This window comes from Gymnoscopelus braueri (assembly GCF_963280865.1).
Source record: "Gymnoscopelus braueri genome assembly, chromosome: 15".
NCBI classification, from domain to species: domain Eukaryota; kingdom Metazoa; phylum Chordata; class Actinopteri; order Myctophiformes; family Myctophidae; genus Gymnoscopelus; species Gymnoscopelus braueri.
Genome location: NC_137620.1, coordinates 40,125,464 through 40,147,801, shown reverse-complemented (window position 1 = coordinate 40,147,801; position 22,338 = coordinate 40,125,464). Strand labels below are relative to the sequence as shown.

The following is a 22,338-nucleotide window of genomic DNA, read 5'->3' as shown; positions in this document are numbered from 1 at the left end:
CAGGGGTCTTCAACAGGGGGTCCGGGACCCCTAGGGGGTCCTCAGAGGTTCTACAGGGGGGTCCACCAAATCATTGTGTGATAGGAACTTAGTTTTTTACACTTGAACTTGAACCCTAGCATCCCTGTTCTAAGGACAACTTTTGCCGAAAATAGCCGATCTACAAGCTCACAACGCCTCGTGCTGCGTTGTGAGCTTGTAGATCGGCTATTTTCGGCAAAGAGGGGGAAGAAGAGCAGACTAAGTACAGAGTGAAAGTTTACTAAGTATTGACGGTTTAAGTGGTTATAAATGTCTGAAAATACACATAAAAATAACATGAATCCAACATCTACAAAAAAGCTTTAATCTGCAACACAATTTTATGCGATATATAGTAGGGGTCCCTGCTTCATCCCTCTCTCAGAGAGGGGGTCCTTGGACTGAAAACGTTGAAGACCCCTGGTGTATTACTGTATGTCTGCATGTGTGTCTTTGTTTGTGAGAGATTCTGTGTGTGTCCGCCAAGGAGGTGGAGAGGGCTCTGACTTATCTATTTATAAATTAATGTTAAATTATTCATATCCAGGTCAATTAACACGTGTGGTGTAAAGCATATCATGCTTAATTTATACTCCGGTGTAATGATGGTGTAACTGGACAAAAATAGCCGATCTACAGGCTCAAAACACACACGTTAGGCCTAAACCAGAAACATCGCACTTACCCTGATAATGTCAGCACATCGATTATGATGTCAACAATGAAGCAAGCGCTGATTTATAATTCACTGAAGGAAGGATTTGTAGAAATTATGAGGTATTTGTACTTTACTTGAGTATCTCCAATTTCCAATACTTTTACTTCTACTCCACTACATCTCAGAGGCAAATATTGTACTTTTACTCCAATACAATTATTTGAAAACTTGAGTTACTAGTTACTTTGTACATTTTGATTATTATTACAAAACATACATTAACCACTTCAGCCCTATATACATTTAGGCCATTTGAAAATAGCCATTTGAAAAGACTCATTGGGAGCTTGTAGATCTGCTATTTTAAAAAGATTTTCATACATTGGAAAACTTGAAATGGGACATTCTGCACAGTGAGTACTTTTACTTTTGGTACTTGGAAGTACATTTTCATGCCAATACTTTTGTACTGTTACTCAAGTACATTTAGAATTCCGGACTTTTACTCGTAACAGTATTTCTATATTGCAGTATTGATACTTTTACTTAAATAAAACATTTGAGTACTTTTTCCCACCACTGCACAGAACCGTGCAATACTGCACTTTACCCTGCTTGTCTGCTTGTGTTTTCTTTCAGTACTACAACATGGGAGGCATGCCCAGCAGGAGCCTGTCGGACGACATCTGCGCGGTGTGCGGTCAGAGGATCCTGGTCGACGTGGACGAAGAGGGAATCATCGAGGACACCTACCAGCTCTCCTGCAACCACATGTAATCCTCTTTACCCCTTTATCATCCATTTCTGACAGGAAGGAGAGTGTACGAGATACGTGATCCTAAGCCAGGTTTAGAACCTGTGATCATGGGGGCGATGTAGTACCTGGTCTAACCACCAGATGTCCTTACAGTTCAGTTCTGTGGCCTACTTGCAGTGTGCACACAACACTTAATAAAAGTATCTGGAATATATATAGTGCTTTTCTAAGTACACAAAGACGCTTTACATGTATGTGGGGGCACTGGGGGCCAGCAGGGGGAAAAAAGAGAACAACTTAATTAGGAAACAATTTTAATTAAAAGCAATAAAACACCAAAAAAATGACCAGAGTTGAACTCAAAGTCAACCCGGAAAGGCGATTCTGAACAGGTGGATTTGGCGCTGATCAGTGGTTTGTGAGATTATCTCTGTAAACAAAGATAGACTATCCCTCTTATAGACTGCTAGACTGCCGCAGTGCCACACCGTAAAAACGTGCTTTGAAGTGTTATCGTGCCGGCATTACTTTGGTGCAATTCTTTCCGGCATCTATATTCTGTTTGAAAGGGAATGCTTTTACATGTTTTTCATTATTATATTCTCAGTGACCTGATTTATTTGACAATGGCCATTAAGCAGAAGTGGTTGTCATGCCTTAAGTGAACCTCTCCCCCGCCCCTCAGATTCCATGAATTCTGTATCCGTGGCTGGTGCATTGTGGGTAAGAAGCAGACTTGTCCGTACTGCAACGAGAAGGTCGACATGAAGAGGATGATGAACAACCCGTATCCTTTTCATTCATGATTCGTCGGCTCATAAGTGGAAGGTTAGAGTGGTGGGGTTTATGATGGCAGGTTTGAATCCATATGAATCACACAATGTGGGTAAGGAAAAGTGTATGACAGTAATACCTTCTTTAACCACTTTCAACCTGGTGTCACTGTTTTGGGCATTTGTTTTGTCATAGGGGAACATTTACAAGAATTGCGAAACTAGCAGATCTACAAGCTCAACGCGTTGCAATGCGACACGTGATGTGACGCGCATTGTGAGCTTGTAGATCTGCTGTTTCCAAAAGATTTTTATACATGTTATACATTTGACATACTGGGACATATTGCATAATTAAGAAAGTACTTTTGTACTTTCAGTATATTTTGATACCAATACTTTTGTACTTTTACTTGTAACAGAGTATTTCTACATTGCAGTATTGATACTTTTACTTGAGTAAAAGAAATAGTACTTTTTGCACCACTGCTTAGTTGGAGTTCTGGACATTGAAACTATTTACAATGTTTTGTTACTGTAGAACTTGAGAAGGCAAATCACATTAATCTCTTGCCTATAAGTTACAGCATCAATGATGGATAGATATCTAGTTGTCTGGCTACCGTGTGCAAGAAAGTTCAAGAAAGTCCACTATTGAAGAGACAAGTGTTTTTTAACGTGATCATGTTAAATAATTGTGATTTCAATATTGACCAAAATAATCATGATGATGACTCTTTCCAACACTGAGCAGCACTAATTCAAATACATGAATGCAACAAGTCACATCTCTCGTAACACTTATTGTATCATGTGCTCCTTAATGTAATTCCCCTCCAGTTGGGAGAAGACACACGTCCTGTACGGCCAGCTCCTGGACTGGCTCAGATACCTGGTTGCCTGGCAACCCATCATCATAGGAATCGTCCATGGAATCAACTTCTCCCTGGGCCTAGAATAGTAGGCCTGCAGAACACCACCCTTGCAATGCCGCAGGGCCAGGGCGTCTTAGAAACATGTGGACCTCACGACGACAAAGTCGGTGAAGGTTTGACAGGGAAATGTTAGCCCTAGCGCTATCCAGGTGTCGATGCTGCATTTGAAACTTTTCCGTTTGTTGTTTTTTTTCTTTTCTTTTGCATACGTTTAGGTTTATCCCATTCAATCTGGGGACGCATCTCTGTCATTTTAGATTTCTTTGGCTATTCAAAAATAGCAGATATACAAGCTCCTATGAGCTTAAAGGGGCCATCTATGAGCTTGCTATCTTTTGCAAAATCTTGAAAATTTGTGCAAATCTTTTTGAGTATATATTTTTTTAAAGCGAAAATTTGTAACTCAAATCTTTGCTTCTGGGCGTCCCGGGAACAATTAGTTTTTCTTTTACAAATGTTCGCTTTAAAAAATATATATTCAAAGATTTGCACAGCTTTTCACAATTTTTTTTTTTTTTGCAGATCTACAAGCTCATAGTGCAGCACTCGGTGCCGCACTATGAGCTGGTATATCTGCCATTTTTGAATAGCCAAAGAAATCTAAAATGACAGACGTGCATTCCCGGATTCAATGGATTAATTTATGCAGCTATACCTGCTGAATGATCCCAAGGTACCACGCCAACTAGTGGTTGCTGTTTTGACATAGCACAGCAGCATAGCTGGGATGGTATTTGTACTTGGAATTTAAAGTCGGCGTCTTAAGATTGTATTATGTATTCTGAAAAAGATATTTCAAATACATTTTAACCCTACAAGCTATGGCTGGGTGGAATAATGGTGTACAGGATAGTGCCAATATTTTTGGCACCATTTCTTTTTGGTGACCCGATGGCCTTTCCTACAGCGCCTTATACAGTATTCCCTCTGCAATTCAGCAGCTAGTGATGGAAGGGTTAGTGATAAATGATCCGTTTTTTAAAAGTCCCACTAGTGAAAAGAGTGGGACTATAAATGCTGCGTTCACACTAGGGCAAACAAAAGCTACAAAACGAACAGACGTGGTCGGCTACGCTGTCACAGAGTCACCGTTGGAAGTGTTGCTCAACATCCTAGTTTGACGTCGTCAAGCCTGCGTCTGTGTGTGGGAGCGACGAGTGAGAAAAATATAAAGGCTTGGGGTAAAAAGAACAAGGAACTTGCCAGTAGCAAGAGGTAGTATTTCTTTCCCCCATTACAAGCAGTAATTGTGTGTGGAGAGAAGGGTAGTGTAAATGGTGAAGCAAAAACATTGATGATTGATTAATATGCTTCATCGTGACATTAGAGTGCTGAAAAGGTTTTAGCCATCTTAAAGGTTTTTTTCCCCTTCTTTTGGGGCGTCAGTTTGTATCTTCCATGTCGCTGGCTTCATTTGAAAATGGCGTGCAGCCTGTGGCTTTGTTGCCACTAGTGTGAACACTGCATAATGATGGCCATGTCTGTCGGTTCAAACCACTTTTGTTCTGGCTGGGTGTAATGAGCAGCATAGCCTCTGGGGGCAGCATAGCCTCTGGGGGCCACTAGCAGGGCTTTTAGACTCTAAAGGGGCCATCTACACCAAGAATGATAACTACTGTATAAGGGCAATGACGAGAACATCCATCCACACTGATAAACGATACCGTTCTGTAAATATTTTGTACACGACACCCTGTAAATTCTGATGGGTTTTGATTGGCTGTCAGTGTTTCTATTGTTCGTCAAATCGCTCTGACAGTGGTCCTGACGTTAGCATTGACCACTGTTGTTGACCTTATAGTTGGCGGCTCTGCCATCCACTTGAGTGAAATAGATTTTTAGAACATGATATTTAGAATTATAGTTATTAGTTATCGTTCCTGGTGTGGATGGTCTCTTAGGGTTTTGTTTTGCATGTCATGTTTATTGTTATCAGTTTTAACTATGATTTCAAGACCATATTACGTAAGTGTGTTTAGAGACTAGAATCGGCAACAAAAAAAAAAATGCACATGCTATTTAATATATTTAAATGTACTGATATATCTTTTGTTCATGAAAGAAAAATATCTGGACTTAAGAAAATGTATTTTGTAAAATGTTTTAATAGTTTGCACTTTTGTCATTGACACTCCACAATGTCGTCATCAGATTTTTACTAAAGGTTATTCACTCCAGGGTATCACACATAGCTACAACAAACTCAAATTCTTATAGATATATAATTGTGTTAAAGGCTACACAACTATATCAATTCATAGTTTGCTTTCTGAAGAGCTTTGTCAAGCCTTAGCATTATTTTTGTTATGCGACAGTATTAATGAGGGAACTAGAATGGAGCACAAGCTGGGACTTGCACTTGCTATGGCCATTATAATCGATGTGTTTTCTATTTCCTCATCATGCATTGGTTTTGTCAGCTATTCGACTGACAAAACCGTGTCTGTGACATTTATCTATTGATAGCTTAAGGGATGAAATTGGGGATGCGTGAATCGTTTACTATCGGCCCATATATGTACTTAAAACTAAAAGTGCAATATCGTTAAAATAAGCAGCAGCAAAATAATCCTGAATACTCTTAGCAATATTGTATTTTATTTTGTTTTCAAATTTGAAGCGGATTTATTTTTTGTGACGATTGAAGGCTGAACACTTATTGAATTTTCTTGCCTCAGACCTAAAAATCAGCGTATTGCTCTCCGCTGCGAATCCCGTTACTCATGAGCTCAGCACAAGCAAAGGAAAGCTTTGCCCAGGTTGCTAATTACGCATCCATTGTTTACTGTACTTCTCCTTTGAGCATTGTTTACTACCATTTGTTTTATGGTAAATATCTGTTATTTAAAGTTTGTTATAGGTTTTTATATATGAAACTGTGGTTGACACACAAGAAACGTATTAAAGCAACAAAGATGGTTAGGATATTCTTCTGATGTTATACGTACCGGTGTCTGCACTGAGAAATCCAGTCAGAATGTTCCCTATTACAGTGGTTCTCAAACTTTTTCATGTCAAGGACCCCCAAATTGGATCTGTATTTGGCTGTGAAAATATTTTTTTGTCAGGGACCCCCATACAAATTTGTGTTGTTAAATGTAAAAGACACCCAATCACAGTTTATTTTATAGTCTGTTATGGACTATAAAATGGCTTCTGGTTTTGCCTCATAGCTGTGTTTACAATTTGAGCCCCATTTGCCTTGCTTTAAAATGTATTTTTGATACAGAGGAGTCACCATCCAAATATGTTTTGAGTCATTTACTCTAAGGTTACATACATACTTTACAAAGTCAGTTGAGGTTGAAAAGTGGTAGTTTTTTTTCAATAAATGAAATGCAATAAGTAAATGTGGATGATAAATGGAAAGACTTAAACACAATGGCAATGTTTCCACTGTCAATGTTTTACAGTATGTTTTGGTTGTCAACAAACTACAGATTTGCTTAAGTTTTAATTCATGTGATGGAAGCCTCTTGTTCCCGTCTCAGCCCCCCCACAACTGGGGGAAACACAGCCTCATGACACATTGGTACGCCTGTTTAGAAAGTGAGTCTGTACCGGTTCTGGCCGGTTCTGGAGCACATTGGACAGTGGAAGTGAACTCTCTTATGCCAAATTCTGGCAGACCACAGTAACCTTCGGCCATTTATGCTGTACAAGTGGAGACTGCTGCTGGTACTGTCTTCACATTTGAATAAATATTGTACAAAAGTCAACCAGTCAGTGTGATTGTATTTTTCAAACGTGTCTTTATCAGTTGTCTCTTTCCTTCCTCTTCTCTCTTCCAGATGTCATGTCTTACCCTTCCCTTACTACTTTTTGTCACCCTTGTTGGTATCCGCACTCCCTCTCCCCCTGTACCCGCTCATTCATGCTCCCCATCTAACACTCCTCTTCCTCTCCTTTGCTCACTTCCTTCTCGCTCTCCTCTTTCCTCCTCTCAGTTATTCCCCCCTCTCTCCTTCTCCCTCCCTCTCTCTAGGGGGGCAGATATGTAACAAAAATATGCTCAGTTGTTAAATTCCGGCAGAAAGTGTGGAAATCTGTGCTAATGACTATGGTTAATGACTAGTGCCGACTATGGTTAAAGGAGAATTCCGGACATTTTAAGTGTTATCTTTGATGTCTCGTTACTCACCTACCGACGTAAACAGTGGTGTTGTTTTTTTCCAGAACCTGGCAACTTGGTGTTGCCAGGTAGAGAAACAAGCAACCAGTGTTAAATCGGTCGGCGTTAGCGGTAGCCTCTCAGGAAGTTTCAGCGCATGTTTGACTATCATGAGACTCTACAATGAGTAGTAGTAGAGAAAAAAATAACTTTGCATCGGTTACAATAGACGAATTTCCCTAAGCCACGCGCTCCCATTATGACAACGGAGGGGGTTGAAAAAATGACGACAGGGGAATCTCTGGAAAAAAAACAACACCACTGTTTACGTCGGTAGGTGAGTAACGAGACATCAAAGATAACACTTAAAATGTCCGGAATTCTCCTTTAATGACTGGTGCTGACTATGGACGGTTAATGACTGGTACTGACTATGGTTAAAGACTGGTTAATGACTATGGTGCTGACTAGTTAATGACTGGTACTGACTATGGTGCTGAGTAGGGTACTGACTATGGTTTATGACTGGTACTGACTATGGTGCTGAGTAGGGTACTGACTATAGTACTGACTATGTTGCTGAGTAGGGTACTGACTATGGTTTATGACTGGTATTGACTATGGTGCTGACTAGTTAATGACTGGTACTGACTATGGTGCTGAGTAGGGTACTGACTATAGTACTGACTATGGTTTATGACTGGTATTGACTATGGCGCTGACTAGCCTGGGATCGATACCATTTTCGGGTTTCTGATCCAGTCGGAGCGGAAATAACTTCACATCATCAGGTTGCCGGAACCAGTGACCAGAACCACCGGCACCGTGTAATCTCCAAAATGATTCCCCTAGTTTAAAACTTGTTTAGTTTGGTGTAATCGTTTTGTTTCTTTTGGTATAATAATCGTTTGGTATGTCCATCTTTTATTCTAACTCGTAGTGCGACTAGCGAGACTAAATGAATTGATTCGCATTATGTGAAAACAATGCGACACCAACCGGAACCACGTTTTTATTTTTGATTCTTTTCTAAACCGGATCACACGGTTGTTTTTTAGAACGAATACCAGGCTTTCCTCCGAGGTGGAAAGTCTGGTGATGCGAGGTTAGGTGCTGACTATGGTTAATGACTATGGTGCTGACTATGGTAAAAAAAAAAACATTTAGTTCTATGGAATTCAAGATGCCCAGCAAACCCATTGGTCAGACCTCTCGGATTCGGCATTTTTTTTGTTCAGTGCACAGAAATACCACAGTGTGCAAAATGTCACAATTTCTGCCGGAAGACAGTGAACAACCTTTTCCACATAATCTGTACTCTTTCACTCCTCCTCTGCTCCTCTCAGGGTGTCTCGGAGTCTCTCCCAGAAGTGAGACCTCCTCTCCTGGTCCTGAGGCCACTCCAGGTACGTGGTGGAGCTCATCAGCTTGTGGAGCTTACAGAACCGACGCGGGATGTCGTCTTTGGACAGCGGCTCCAGGAGCACCAAGATGGCCTCCTCCTCGCACCCCCCGCCTCCGCCGACTTTCGCGCCTCCGTCCAGGAGCCAGAAGTGGGAGTAGTCGAGCTCGTAGCGGCACCACTCGGAGCGGACGAAGTGCTCCGAGAGGACGAAGATGGTGCGCCGGCTCCGCTCCATGGCGGCCATGATGTTGTCCGTGATCCAGTGGCCCGGCAGGAAGTCTCGCTTGTGGAGGCACAGAGAGAAGGGCCGCGGGGGCGGCGAACTCTCCCTGATGTCCTCTCCGTCGTCGCCCCTATAGGGGCAGAAAAACACCAAGGGACACTCAGGTAATGTCACCAATGGTCAATGAAATGTGCAGCTATGAGAGATTTTAGTCTCAAGATAAGGGTGCAATTTCTATTTTGGTTCATTCTCATATTTATTCTTGAATTAATTTATTTATGCATGAAAACGTTTAAAGGCTTTACATCTACATTTCAAATAGGTTTTTGGTCAGGTCTCAATTTAGGATTAAACATTATTCTGGTCTTGGTGTTGACTTGGTCTCACCTTTTGTCTCGGTCTTAACTCGGTCTTGTGCCCCCTCAGCGTAAGCGTTTATCCCACAATTTTGTAACCCATTTTTCACCCAATGCCTAAGCTTGTAATCCTGGGCGCTACTCTCCCTCTGCCAGCCTAGGGAGAGCCCCGAACTGAGCTCATGCTTCCTTCAATGCATTAGGAGTGAGCAGGCCGCTTCTTATCACCTGACAGGGGGGAGTTTCCCCGGACGTAGCGTGTGGAAGGAACACGTTATTCCAACCAGTTCCTTTCCCCTCCATCAGGCGCCCTGGCTGACCAGGGGGAGGCAGTATAGAGACCAGGATTACTACATGTTTTTGTGAGGGTACCTACCCTAGGGGACACGGGGAGAACATGCAAACTCCACACAGAAAGGCCCCCCAGAAGGGCACTGATGACGCGGAGGAGAGAACACACCCCCAGCGTCCCCAGCGGGAATGGAATCCAGGACCTTCTAGCTGTGAGGCGACAGCGCTACCGACTGCGCCCAAATGTGGAAAAGTTTTGGAAATCTTACCCAGGATTCTCCAGTTCAGGAACCAGGAAGTTGTCCACCCACGCGGCGTCCCTCTCGCTGTAGGACACAAAGGCATCGTAGAGCAGCAGGGGATCCGCGTCCCCTCCGTCTCCCTGTCCGCCACGTTGTCGCTGACGCCGGCGGTAAGCGGCGTTCCGCTTGGCCCTCAGCCACGCCCACGTCATGCGGACGTACCAGAAGACGTGGAGGCGCCACAGCAGGACGCCCAGCAGAACGGCGAGGACGAGCACCGACCCGCAGGTGGCCGACATCACGAGAACCGGCCGACACTCGACCGCCGTGAGACGCGCGCCGCTCACCAGCTCCCCCTGCAGGTGGAGAGGGGAATCGCAGACGTAGCTCTCCTCGCTGTCTGACAAAGTCACCACCACGCTACTCTCTCCTGGAGTGTCAAATGACGTCCCTCCTCCTTCTACGCCTCGTCCGATGTCTTCCGACTGCATGAAGTAGACAAACTCACAGGAGCAGACGAACTTGTTGTGACCGACCCTCAGGCTCCGCAGGCGTCTGTAGGATTCGAGGTCCACACGGCCAAACATGTTCAGAGTGTTGGACTGTGGAGGAACAAGAGATAGATACAGTAGATATAGGTAGACAGACAGACAGACAGAGATAGAGAGATAATTCATTATCATTCATATATATTCATATTAAATCACTTATTTCTCCATCAGGGGAGTCTGTGCCCCCCGTCTCCCTTCTACTGGGATGTTGAGATGAAGATGATAACGAGGCCTCACACTCAATGATATAATAGTGTGCGATTCGCCCAGACAAGACCCGGCCACAAAAACTCTGCCAATTGAGCTCAGCTCTATATCATGTTTTAGTCATCTGAAATGTTGTAGTTTTTGTCTAGTTTTAGTCGACTAAATATCATAAGATTTTAGTCGACTAAATCTACAGTTGATTTAGTCAACTAAAATGTATTTTGGCAGTGCCTTGATGGCGTCGTAATGGATGATTTTACACTTGATTGCATGCTGAAAATACCCGATGAAATTGTCAATATATTTAGTCTTAGTTTTAGTCGTTGTAGCTTAGTTTTTTATTTTGTTTTTTTTTGTTTTCGTCAGTGAAAAAAGGTAGTCGACGATCATTTTTCGTCATAGTTTTAGTCGACAAAATCAACACTATATGGATAAGGATAATTCCTTTTAACAGGACGTTCATGAAAGTCCTTGCGGGCTTGTTATGTATTGTTGGCCGGTAGGTTTTTTTGGGGTTAGGATGGATGTAACATAGACAAACACCTGCATGTCCAGTAGCTCCAGGTTGGAGAACAGCCATCCTGGGGGCAGCCTCATGAGCTTGTTGCCGGTGAGGTGCAGCTCTCTGAGGGCAGGGAGGGCCAAGGGGAAGAGCTGGAGGTCGTTGTAGCTCAGGTCCAAAACCTTCACAACGTCACAGTAAAAAAGAAGAGATGATTCAGAATGGGGGAATTGATTAGTGCTGTCACGATTACATATTTAAGTCGACGATTAATTGTGACTCAAATAATTGCGATTAACGATTTAATTTGGTGTTTGGCCATTGAACATTGGAACATATGAATACAAAATACATTTCTTAATGCCTTATCGGCTTTGTCATTTGCACAGGGCAGATATGAAAAATTACTTAAATATACAATGGAATTATTGGCATATTTTATCATTTTATACATGTAAAAATAGCAGAAATGTGACACGTTGTATGCTTTTAGATCTGCTATTTCTTCTTCTTTTTAATGTGTTCACACATTTTCAAATATTATTTGAAAATGTGTGAACATTTTTCAACATGGAACCGATAATGCAAAAATAATTGCGACTATCTCAAATAATTGCGATCAGACGATTATGTGATAATTGTGACGGGCTTAGCCGCGTAGTCGGAAGAATAGGTGGGATTTAGCAGCTCTACTGTAAATACAGTCCATACCTCCAGGGTGGTGGGCAGGCAGGGGGTGACGGCGCTGAGCTTGGCCCCGGAGATGTTGAGGTGTCTCAGGGTGGCGGGCCAGGAGCATTCCTGGGGCATGGAGATGTAGCCATTCCTGCTCACGTCCAGATGGGTCAGCTTAGAGAGACGGGCCACCAGCCTGCTCAGAAGTGATAGAGACTGAGAGAGAGAGAGAGAGGGAGAAGGAGAGGAAGAGAGGGAGAAGGAGAGGAAGAGAGGGGGAGGAGATGTCAACAGGGCAGTGCAGGGGGGTACAGGGAGGGCGAGGAAGAGAAAGGGTGATAGAGAAGAGAAAGAGAAAGGGTGAGAGGAGGTGGAAAGAGAGGGAGAGGGAGGGAGATGAAAATTAACAGGGAGAGAAAGGTAATGTAATGGCATACATCACTGGTTCTGAAAGTAGGGGGGGGGGGCTCCCAGGGGTCCTTGAGGGGGTTCCAGGAGTCCCCATCATAGGGATGGACAGTTTAAACAGTTGAGGCCTATTTCAGCTATTTGAAATTAGCTGACCTACAAGCTCAAACGAATTATGTCCCTGACACAAACTATTTTAAAATGTGCGGGTCCGTGGCCAACTACAGTGGTCCTTGACATGAAAATGTTTGGGAACCACTGGCTTACTTTCCATAATCATGTCCCCACCACACACACACACACACACACACACACACACACACACACACACACACACACACACACACACACACACACACACACACACACACACACACACACACACACACACACACACACCTCTAAACACACACACGCATTACTGCGGCCCACCTTGAGGGCATTTCCGCTGACGTTGAACACCCTGAGGTGTCTCAGCGTGCCGTCTCCTCCACACAGAGTCTCCGTCAGCGTGAGGTCAGTCAGCAGGTTGTCCGACAGATCGCCGAACTGCACGCTCTTCAGCAGCCGAGAGGAATTGCACGGCAGCACAAACACCTGGACATCATTTACAGTTTAGGCTTTTTTTTCTCCTAATACATTTTTATCCCACGATTTTGTAACCCTTGTTTTTTTTCACCCAGTGCCAATTGCCTAAGCTTGTAATCCTGGGCGCTAATCCTGGGAATCGAACCCAGGACAATTTAGACCGCAGAGAACTTCAGTTTTGTATGCTGTCTGCTTAAAGGAATACTTCTCCCCAAAATGTATTTTTTCTATCAATAATTACTCACCCCTTGAACTCTTTTTTCAATTCATGAACAATTTTACTTTCTGTCGCATTCCCTCACCGTGAACGAATAATCCAAAAACAAATAAATAATCATAATATCTCAAATTTATACAGCGCTTTTCTGAGTTACCCAAAGACGCTTGACTTCATGCTATACTTCATGAGTCGAAGAAAACAGGGGTCCAGGATTAACAACAGCAAAACTGTATCAAAAATAGGTTTATAAACTCTGTCCATGTCCACGCTACTTCCAAAACACAGCTTTGCTTAAACGTTTATATTTAAATCACTTCTGGCCTGGGACACAACAAGGAACATGTGTACCCATGTGTACCCCTGGGGTTTCCTTCACTGGTCCCTCTCTCACCTTCCCCTCTTTCTTCTTTCCACCACTACTTCATTAGTTTCTTTTTTCACACCCCTCTGTCCTTCCTTTATGCCTTATTTCCTTCCCTTCATTTCTTCCTTACTTCCTTTGCTCTTTCTTATTTGCTCCCGTCCTTCATTCATTCCTTCCTTTTATTTCTATCTTCCCTTCCTTCGCTCCTTCTCTTTCTTCCTTCTTTTCTTCCAGTCCTTACTTCCTGGCCCTTGTCCTTCCCTCCTTTCTGCTTTCCTTCACTGGTTCCTTTCCTCCATCCTGTTCCTTACCTCACATCCGATAAGCGAGATCTTCCTGGGGTACTGGAGGAGGAATCTTAGATCCACAAATGAGACAAACTTGTAGATTTCCAGGACCACAGCGTTCCTGATGAAGACCTCATCCACACTACTCTGGTCTGTCGAGTTCGCCTTTTCCCATCTAAAGAGATCAGATATTTTATCTTAAAGAGATGGTTAACCCAAAAAAAGATGTCCATATATTTTAGTTTTTGTCACATTCCTAAGCCAATAATTTGATGCGCGGACCGGTAGGCAGTGGTTCTGGTAGGAGAAACAAAAGAGACTCTTTGTGTCTCCTACCGGAACCGCGCTGCCGGTCATCAAATTATTGGCTTAGGAATAAAACAATATCCATGAATTCAAGTCTCCATGGGGTGACTAATCGATTTTCGGGTGAACTATCCCATTAAGGCATTGTATTGCAAACCATCTAATAATTAAATTATTTTATGGTTTGAAAACAATAACATCGCTCTCATGAACATTGCTCCATTTTCCCTCTACACCAGGGCTCTTCACCGAAAATAGCGCACTAAGCTCACAATGCATTGTGTAAGCTTGTAGATCTGCTATTTTTGCCGAATGTAAGGCTATAGGTGGTTAATATAGAGCTGCGTGCGAGCTTGTAAAGGAATAGTTCACCGAAATTCTTTTTGGGGTTTTTGACGCATTCCTGAGCCAATAATTTGATGACCCGGTGTATTTCCGGTAGGAGACTCAAAGAGACTCCTTTGAGTCGTAGACATTAGCATCTTTCTGCCGGTCATCAAATTATTGGCTTAGGAATGCGACAAAAAAACAAAAAAATCAAGGCTTCATGGTGTGTGTAATTGATCGAAAATAAGTGTTTTTTTGGGTGAACTACTCCTTAAGTACATTACATAAATCATTAAGCATTAAGAGAAGACACAGACCATTAAAAGAGTGCAAAATAAACAGGTGCGTGTAGTCAAGTGTCTCACCTGCCCGTTCCTGACAGTCTCACCCCGTCTATGATCATGGTGTTGATGGGAGCTCCGTCGGTGGCCGCCAGCAAGTCGGTGACGACCACATCGGAGATGGACACGTTGTGGAGCGCCAGAGACCTGGAGCGATAATAATTAAGACGCTCGCAGATTGGCTATTTAACCCATTAAGACCTGAGGCCGATTCTACAAATGTCAGTTTTCTGATAAACTTCATGTCCCCACCACACACACACACACGTTTCCATGTCAATGGTTCTCGAACTTTTTCATGAAAAGGACCCCCAAAATTATATGTATTTTTGCCAAATATTTCGTTCCAGGGACCCCCAGAAGCAAAGATTTGAGTTAAAAAATGTAGATGAAAAAATATATATTCAAAGATTTGCAAATTTTTTCAAAAAGCAGATCTACAAGCTCATGACGCGCTATGAGCTTGTATATCTGTGACACAGATGCTTTCCCGGTTTTAATGGTAAAAAAAATAAAGTTAAACCATTTTAACAACACAAACCTTGTATGGGGGCGCCCCTGGCACAAATATTTTCAGAAGGGCTTAAATACATATTAATTTGGGGATCCTTGACTTGACATGAAAATGTCATACAAAGCCTAAGTGCAGTAACTACGAAAAAATAAAAAAAGTGATTCAACTGGTCAGCCAAATGAGATATCATCATATAAGTGATATTACACTATTGTACATCTGTTCTTGAGGTAATTGTTTATCCCCCAAAATCACGAAGGCTATTTTGACCTTTGCGATACACAAATAAGTCGGTGTGTCCAAAAACGTAGTTTCTGCACTTTGGCTTTGTAGGGCATTGGTTCTCAAAGTGGGGTCCGGGGACCCCCAGGGGTACTTGTTGTTCCAGGGGGTCCCCAGCTAAATGATGGATAGGAACCAAATGGACCCTTATGGGTCTGTAACTCTGAGAGTGTACAAATGGAACCAAATGGACCCTAACGGGTCCATTTGGTTCCATTTGTACACTCTCAGAGTTACAGACCTGTAAGGGTCCATTTGGTTCCATTTGTACACTCTCAGAGTTACAGACCTGTAAGGGTCCATTTGGTCCCATTTGTACACTCTCAGAGTTACAGACCTGTAAGGGTCCATTTGGTCCCATTTGTACACTCTCAGAGTTGCAGACCTCCAAGGGTCCATTTGGTTCCTAACTATCAACCGTTTAGCTGGGGACCCTCCCTGGAACGACCTCAAGGACCCCTGGGGGTCTCCAGACCACCATTGTGAGAACCAGTTTATAGGCTCTGACGAAGGTGAAGGTCTGGTCATGTCTGAAGTTTGAAGCGGTCCCAAGAAGTCAACGTTGATTTTACAATATAAATTGGGGTCCCAGAGATAGAAATGTCATTAAATGGGGGGTCCGTAGCCTAATGCATGTCAAACTGGGGGTCCTTGAAATTAAAATGGTTGAGAATCACTGCTAGAGCCGTATAAATCTTCTCTTATGGGGAGCTTATCTTTTCAAATGGGGGTCCGCGGGCTAATACGTGTCAATTTGAGGGTCCTTGACAAAAAGTTTGAGAACCACTGTTGTAGGGCAGCTGGAATGGTCTACAGTATGTGTGACATGCATATCTCAAATAATTGCAATGAGGCAATTATGTAATAATTGACGGGCCATTTTGTCCCTACCTGACTCTCTTGATGGTTGTCGTCTGATTGAAGGGCTGGACGGAGCCCTTCCCCTCAAGCTGCAGGTCAGAGAGGACCAGGGGGGTGTCCGGGTAGGAGACGTCCCACAGGACGGACGAGGCCAGGGACGAATCCCTCAGGAAAGGACCGTGAAGACTCAGTCTGACCCGACCCAACGGCCAGATGTCTCCTAGAGAACCTGGATCGTACCTGGAGAGACAGACAGAGAAGACCGATAGATACGAGGAGATTGGATAATAATTCAGTGGGGCAGTTATGGGCTCAAGTGTCTTGCTCATGGGACACCTCCTCGACACATTGCCATGGTCGGGAATCGAACCTGGGACCTTCTGCTTCCCAGGGGGGCTCTCTAGTATAGCGGGAGGACTACAGTTACAGTCTCTCCTCCTAACACACAACCTGTTTCACCCCTCACCCCTCAACCATTATTAATAATACGCACGCACTTTACATTTACAAGAAATCTCAAAGTGCAGCAGAAGGCAATTGCATAAAAACAGAAACATCACACCAGTAAAAGAAAAAACAATAACTAGGAAACTAGAAGAAAACTATTAAAACATGGGGGCATAAAGCCTAGAGGTAAAACCAGCTAAAAAATGCTTTGCTAAAAAGGTAGGTCTTTAGTCCTCTCTTAAAACAATCAACTGACTGTGGAGCTCTCAGGTGGACAGGGAGGGCGGCCGAGCAGAAAGCCCGGTCGCCCATGGTACGAAGATTTGCCTTGTGGGTTTTTTGAGGAGGTATGTGTTTGAAGAGCGGGTGTTGCGGGTTGAGGGTTGTAGGGGGACTAATTCCTTGAGGTAGGAAGGAGCGTTGCCGTGGATGCACTGATGTGTCAGAAGGGATACCTTGTATTGGGTTCTGAAGGAGACGGGAAGCCAGTGGAGTGAACGGAGGATGGGTGTGATGTGTTCATGTTTACGCACTCTCATCAGGATCCTAGCCGCGCTGTTTTGAATATACTGGAGCCTTTGAAGGCTCTTGCTAGGGATCCCGATGAGAAGTGCGTTACAGTAGTCCGACCTGGACAAGTAGTTATTCACCTACTGTATAGGCGAGGCCTGCAAAGGATGAGAACACCCTGCACAGTCACACACACACACACACACACACACACACACACACAAGAACCCGGGAACTGCCTAGTACAGTTTTTGTGTTTTTGTTTGTGTTTGTGTTGAAATCACACCAGTGTGAAGTGAGTGGTGCATTTAAAGTGTGTGTGCGTGTGCAGTGTGTGCACACGAAGCCAGCCTGTGTGTGTGCGTGCATGTCTTCAAGTGGCCCATGTGTTGCACTCCTGTTTGTGTTTAATTAGTGTATCTGGTTGCATCTTTGTATTGCAATCAGCTGCAGCTGTTGAGGCCGTGCGCATACATACGTACATACAGACTAACACACTCGGTCAGGTGATGGAGTGGTTGGCACCACTCAAAAAAACACTCTTGTACGGTTGGCCGCTGAGCATCTCCACCGGAGCAGTTGGGGGTTCAGTGCCTTGCTCAAGGGCACTTCAGTGGTGTTTCCTGCTGGTCCGGGGGTCAGAGCAATTTTTGTTTTTGTTGCATTTCTAAGCCAATAATTTGATGACCGGCGGAGTCTCAGAGAGACTCAAAGAGTCTCCTATAAGTCTCCTACTGACCTATGTCCCGGTCATCAAATTATTGTCTCAGAAATGCGACAAAAACTATAATAAATCCATGAATTCAAGGCTTCATGGGGTGTGTTATTGATCGAAATAAGCATCCTGTCTCACCTCCTCAGTCTCACACATCCTGTCTCACCTCCTCAGGTTGTTGGCGTGCAGCGTTAACTCGTCCAGCTGGGTGACTCCTCCCAGCGCTCCCCTCTGCACCTCCTCCAGGGCGTCTCCTCCCAGGGCCAGCCTCCTCAGCCTCACTGCACCCTGGAACACCGAGGGGGAACACAGACACCTGCAGCACAACAACACACACACACACACACACACACACACACACACACACACACACACCACAACTCAGAGGTGAGAGGTTTTCTCCTCCTATCCGGCTGCGGTTGATATGTGTGTATCTGTCTGTGTACGGATCTACAACCTCACAATGGTTTGCGTCGGGTCCCGTCGGGGCCAGGCTGAAATTGAGAACTCTATGCTTTGTATACCTCGTAGAGAGTATCAGCATACTGATATAATCTGTGTGTGTGTGTGTGTGTGTGTGTGTGTGTGTGTGTGTGTGTGTGTGTGTGTGTGTGTGTGTGTGTGTGTGTGTGTGTGTGTGTGTGTGTGTGTGTGTGAGTGTGAGTGTGAGTGTGTGACATTCCTTCATGGTGAATGAAGAAAGTGTCCTGTCGGTGTCCTCAATATAGTTCCAAAGCACATGCATTTTTGCAAAAACATGCCTGGACAAGTGTGTTAATACCTGTATGGGTTGTTCAACAGGTTGAGGTCCTGTAAAGCTCCTAGTTGACTGAACCAGTTGAGGTTGAGCGCGGTCAGCTGATTGTCTGACAGATCTAAAGACTCCAGACTCCACAGACTCGAAAACGAAGAGTCATGGATCACTGCCAGCCTGTTAGCTGGAGAGAGACACACACACACACACACACACACACACACACACACACACACACACACACACACACACACACACACACACACACACACACAGACATCACACTTGAGATGTACAGTATACTGTGCGTGTGCCGTGCGTGCGTGGTTGTGTCAAAAAAGTCTTGGGGCTCTATTTTCGCCTGTGCCTTACCCATTATCCATAAACTTCTTTGCCATTTTTTACTATTTTTAAAAACATTTTCAAATACTTCAAATAGCCAATCTACAAGCTCACAACGTGTCGATGTAGATCGGCTAGTTGAACTATTTGAAAATCAAAATTTGTAAAAAAAATTGCAAAGAAGTTTATTGGATAATGTGTAAGGCACCGGCGAAAATAGGGCCCTCAGTATGTGATACAATGTCAAACTTAAACCTATCTTCATAATGCTCATTATACGATGGCACCATCTACTGTGTCTTAAAGGAGCGCTGTGTGGACAGTTCAGAAACCTGCCTACCAGTGACATCATTGGTAGGCAGGTTTGGTCATTTCAAACAAGATTTCAAACCTTTTATTAATGCAGGAACAGTGGCTTCTATTTCAGGGAAGGAAAGGCTGTATTTCCCAGTAGCTTGGAATCCAAGGTTTCTGATTTGTCCATAGCCCACCAATGAGATGCAGAGTGAGTAGTGAGTAGTAACTAGTTACTTTTATAATGTAGTAGGCCTAACTAGTGAAGTAACGCTGTTACCTTTTGAGAGCAGTAAGTGGTAAAGTAATTAAGTTACTATATTCAAAGTAATTTCTCAACACTATGTGTCCGTGTCCAGAGGAAAATGACTAAATTCGGCCAATTGTAAGGCATCTTCTCTGCTTTGAGTATTCTGGCCTGACAAACTTGAAATGGGCAAATCGTCTTCAATACATTTTCCGTTTTCAATGAATGACACACTCATTTGAAAGCTTACATTCTGTACTTTCATAATCTGTATAAAGCTGAACAATGACCAATGCCCTGTTGTGTCCCAAAGCCAGGAAAAAGTACTCAAATGTTTGAGTAAAGGTAGCAATACTGCAATGTAGAAATACTCTGTTGCAAGTAAAAGTCTGGAATAAAAGAATGACTTAAGTAAAAGTACAAAAGTATTGGTATAAAAATGTACTTAAAGTACCAAAAGTAGAAAGTACTCATTATGCAGAATGTCCCATTTCAAGTTGTGTCAAATATATAAAATGTATAAAAAAATCGTTTGAAAATAGCAGATCTACAAGCTCACAATGCATCACATCGCAACGCATTGTGAGCTTGTAGATCTGCTATTTTCAAATGGCCAAAATGTATATAGTGCTGAAGTGGTTAATGTACGTTTAGTAATAATAATCCAAATCTACCAAGTAACTAGTAACTAAAGTTTTCAAATAATTGTAGTGGAGTAAAAGTACAATATTTGCCTCTGAGATGTAGTGGAGTAGAAGTAAAAGTGCTGAAAACTGGAAATACTCCAGTAAAGTAAAAAAAATACCTCCGTACTTAAGTGCAGTACTTGAGTAAATGTACTTAGTTACTTTACACCACTGCCCAAAGCACTGTAATTGGTCACATATGAAGGTAAGGTTGAAAGTGGGTGAAGTGCTCCTTTTAGATCAGAAATTAAAATCAGAATAACAACAACAGGGAAATGTCGTCCGTCACCATGGAGACTGAGGACCCTCAGGTGGGCGTGGCCTCCCAGGTCATCATCGGTCACCGCGGCGATGTCGTTGAAGGAGAGGTCGAGGGTCAGGGCGCGGCCCGTCACCGCGGGAACGGCGAGGAATCCTCGCCGAGAGCAGTTGCAGGAGAGGCGCCGGTCGCAGAGGTCGCACCGCGACCTTTCACCTCCTCCTGGGTCTGACCTCTGACCCCGAGAGAGAGGGAAGAGGAAGAGGGGCAGGACAGAGAGGAAGAGGAGGGTGGCGGAAGTCTGCTTCATCCTGGAAAACCGACAGAGAGGTGAATGAATGAGGGAAGAAGAGGAAGCGAGAGAGAGGCAAGAGGGAAGGTACAAGAAGCTGGTTGTCATATACGGAATAAAACCACAGGTGTTTTTTTTACACCCAGTGGTGCAAAGTACATGTACTCAAGTACTGTACTTAAGTACAATTTTGAGGTATTTTTTTTACTTAACTGGAGTATTTCCAATTTTCAGTACTTTTACTTCTACTCCATACATCTCAGAGGCAAATATTGTACTTTTACTCCACTACAATGACATGAAAACTTTAGTTACTACTACTGCTACAACTTACTCTGTAGATTTTGATTATTATTACAAAGCTACTTCAGCCCTGTATACGTTTCGGCCATTTGAAAATAGCCGATCTCTCACAATCTTACTCTCACGATGCCACGCGATGCGACGCATTGTGAGCTTGTAGATCTGCTATTTTCAAAAGATTTTTATACATTTGAAAACGTGTGAAATGGGACATTCTGCATGATGAGTAGTTTCCACTTTTGTTTTGTTGTTTACTTTTATTTAAGCGAAACATTGAGTATTTCTTTCCATCAGATCTAACCAGATCGTCTAACGTGAAAAGGGAACACTAAGTGAAAGAAACCTATTTTATGAAGAAGGAAATAGCAGGACAGGAACTGTGTGATTTCACTCTGACTTTCTCACGGTTATAGATCACCACAGGTTCCCTAAAGTCTGAGGTGCTAGATACAGCCGTAAGTCATAGAATAAAAAAATACATGTTATCTTATAAAAAGCATTTTTTGCTACTCCTCCTACATATTTGTTGGTACACATGATCTGTAGAACAGTGGTTCTCAACCAGTGGTCCTTGGGGGGGGGGGGGGGTACCAGGGGGTCCCCAGCTAAATTAGTTAACATAGCGTCACAATCATTTTAACCACTTAGCTTTGGGCTATTCAAAAATAGCACATACACAAGCTCATAGCGCGGCACACAGTGCGCTTGTAGATCTGCTATTTTTGAAAAATCTTTAAAATGTGTGCATATCTTTGAATATATATATATATATATGTGTTTTTAAAGCAAAAGTGAGGTCCGAGGACCCCCAAAAGTGAGGTTCCGGGAGGTCCCCAGCAAAATGATTTTATCCACTCTTGCCCATGCATACAGCCTACATCAGCTATTTGAAAATATCTAATCTACAAGTTCACAACGCGGCGTGCTGTGACTTGTTGTGAGCTTGTAGATCAGCTATTTTCAAAGGATCGTGGGGGGGGGGGGGGGGGGGGAGCTAAACATTTCAACAAAACAAATTTTGTTTTGGGGGTCCCTGGCACAAAATATTTTGTGCCCTCTGCAGCCAAATACATATTAATGTAGAGGTCCTTCACATGAAAAGGTTTGAGAACCACTGCATTAGCAGACCACTTGAAAGCGGAAACATTATAAAAAGTAATTTAGTAGGGCAAACAGTGTCTCTCTCTCTCTCTCTCTCTCTCTCTCTCTCTCTCTCTCTCTTACCTGACAAAGTGTTCTTCTAAGGTGATTCCTGATGATACTGTACCCTTTAGATTAAGACAG

The 22,338-nt window shown here is 43.3% G+C and overlaps 2 protein-coding genes across 3 annotated transcripts in view; one reads left to right on the top strand and one right to left on the bottom strand.

Annotated features, from left to right (window-relative positions):
- The window catches only part of rnf175 (ring finger protein 175), a 13,624-nt gene extending 6,630 nt beyond the window's left edge, over positions 1-6,994 (top strand). The window contains exons 7-9 of one of the 2 annotated variants that reach the window (XM_080452023.1): positions 1,319-1,452; positions 2,122-2,223; positions 3,050-6,992. In XM_080452023.1, coding sequence (XP_080308149.1) covers positions 1,319-1,452; positions 2,122-2,223; positions 3,050-3,170 — 357 coding nt within the window. In that variant the 3' untranslated portion in view covers positions 3,171-6,992. Of the gene's footprint in view, positions 1-1,318; positions 1,453-2,121; positions 2,224-3,049 lie in introns of both variants that reach the window. The other variant, XM_080452024.1, reaches the window with a different exon arrangement.
- LOC308102342 (toll-like receptor 2) lies at positions 6,448-22,338 on the bottom strand. Its single transcript, XM_080452006.1, has 12 exons — positions 22,279-22,338; positions 20,490-20,770; positions 18,659-18,815; positions 18,044-18,193; positions 16,236-16,445; positions 14,573-14,695; positions 13,599-13,749; positions 12,548-12,712; positions 11,744-11,923; positions 11,074-11,214; positions 9,800-10,374; positions 6,448-9,013 (listed from the first exon to the last, which is right to left on the bottom strand). Exons 2-12 carry the CDS (start codon positions 20,767-20,769, stop codon positions 8,578-8,580), a joined length of 2,568 nt encoding a protein of 855 aa, XP_080308132.1. The 5' UTR covers position 20,770; positions 22,279-22,338; the 3' UTR covers positions 6,448-8,577.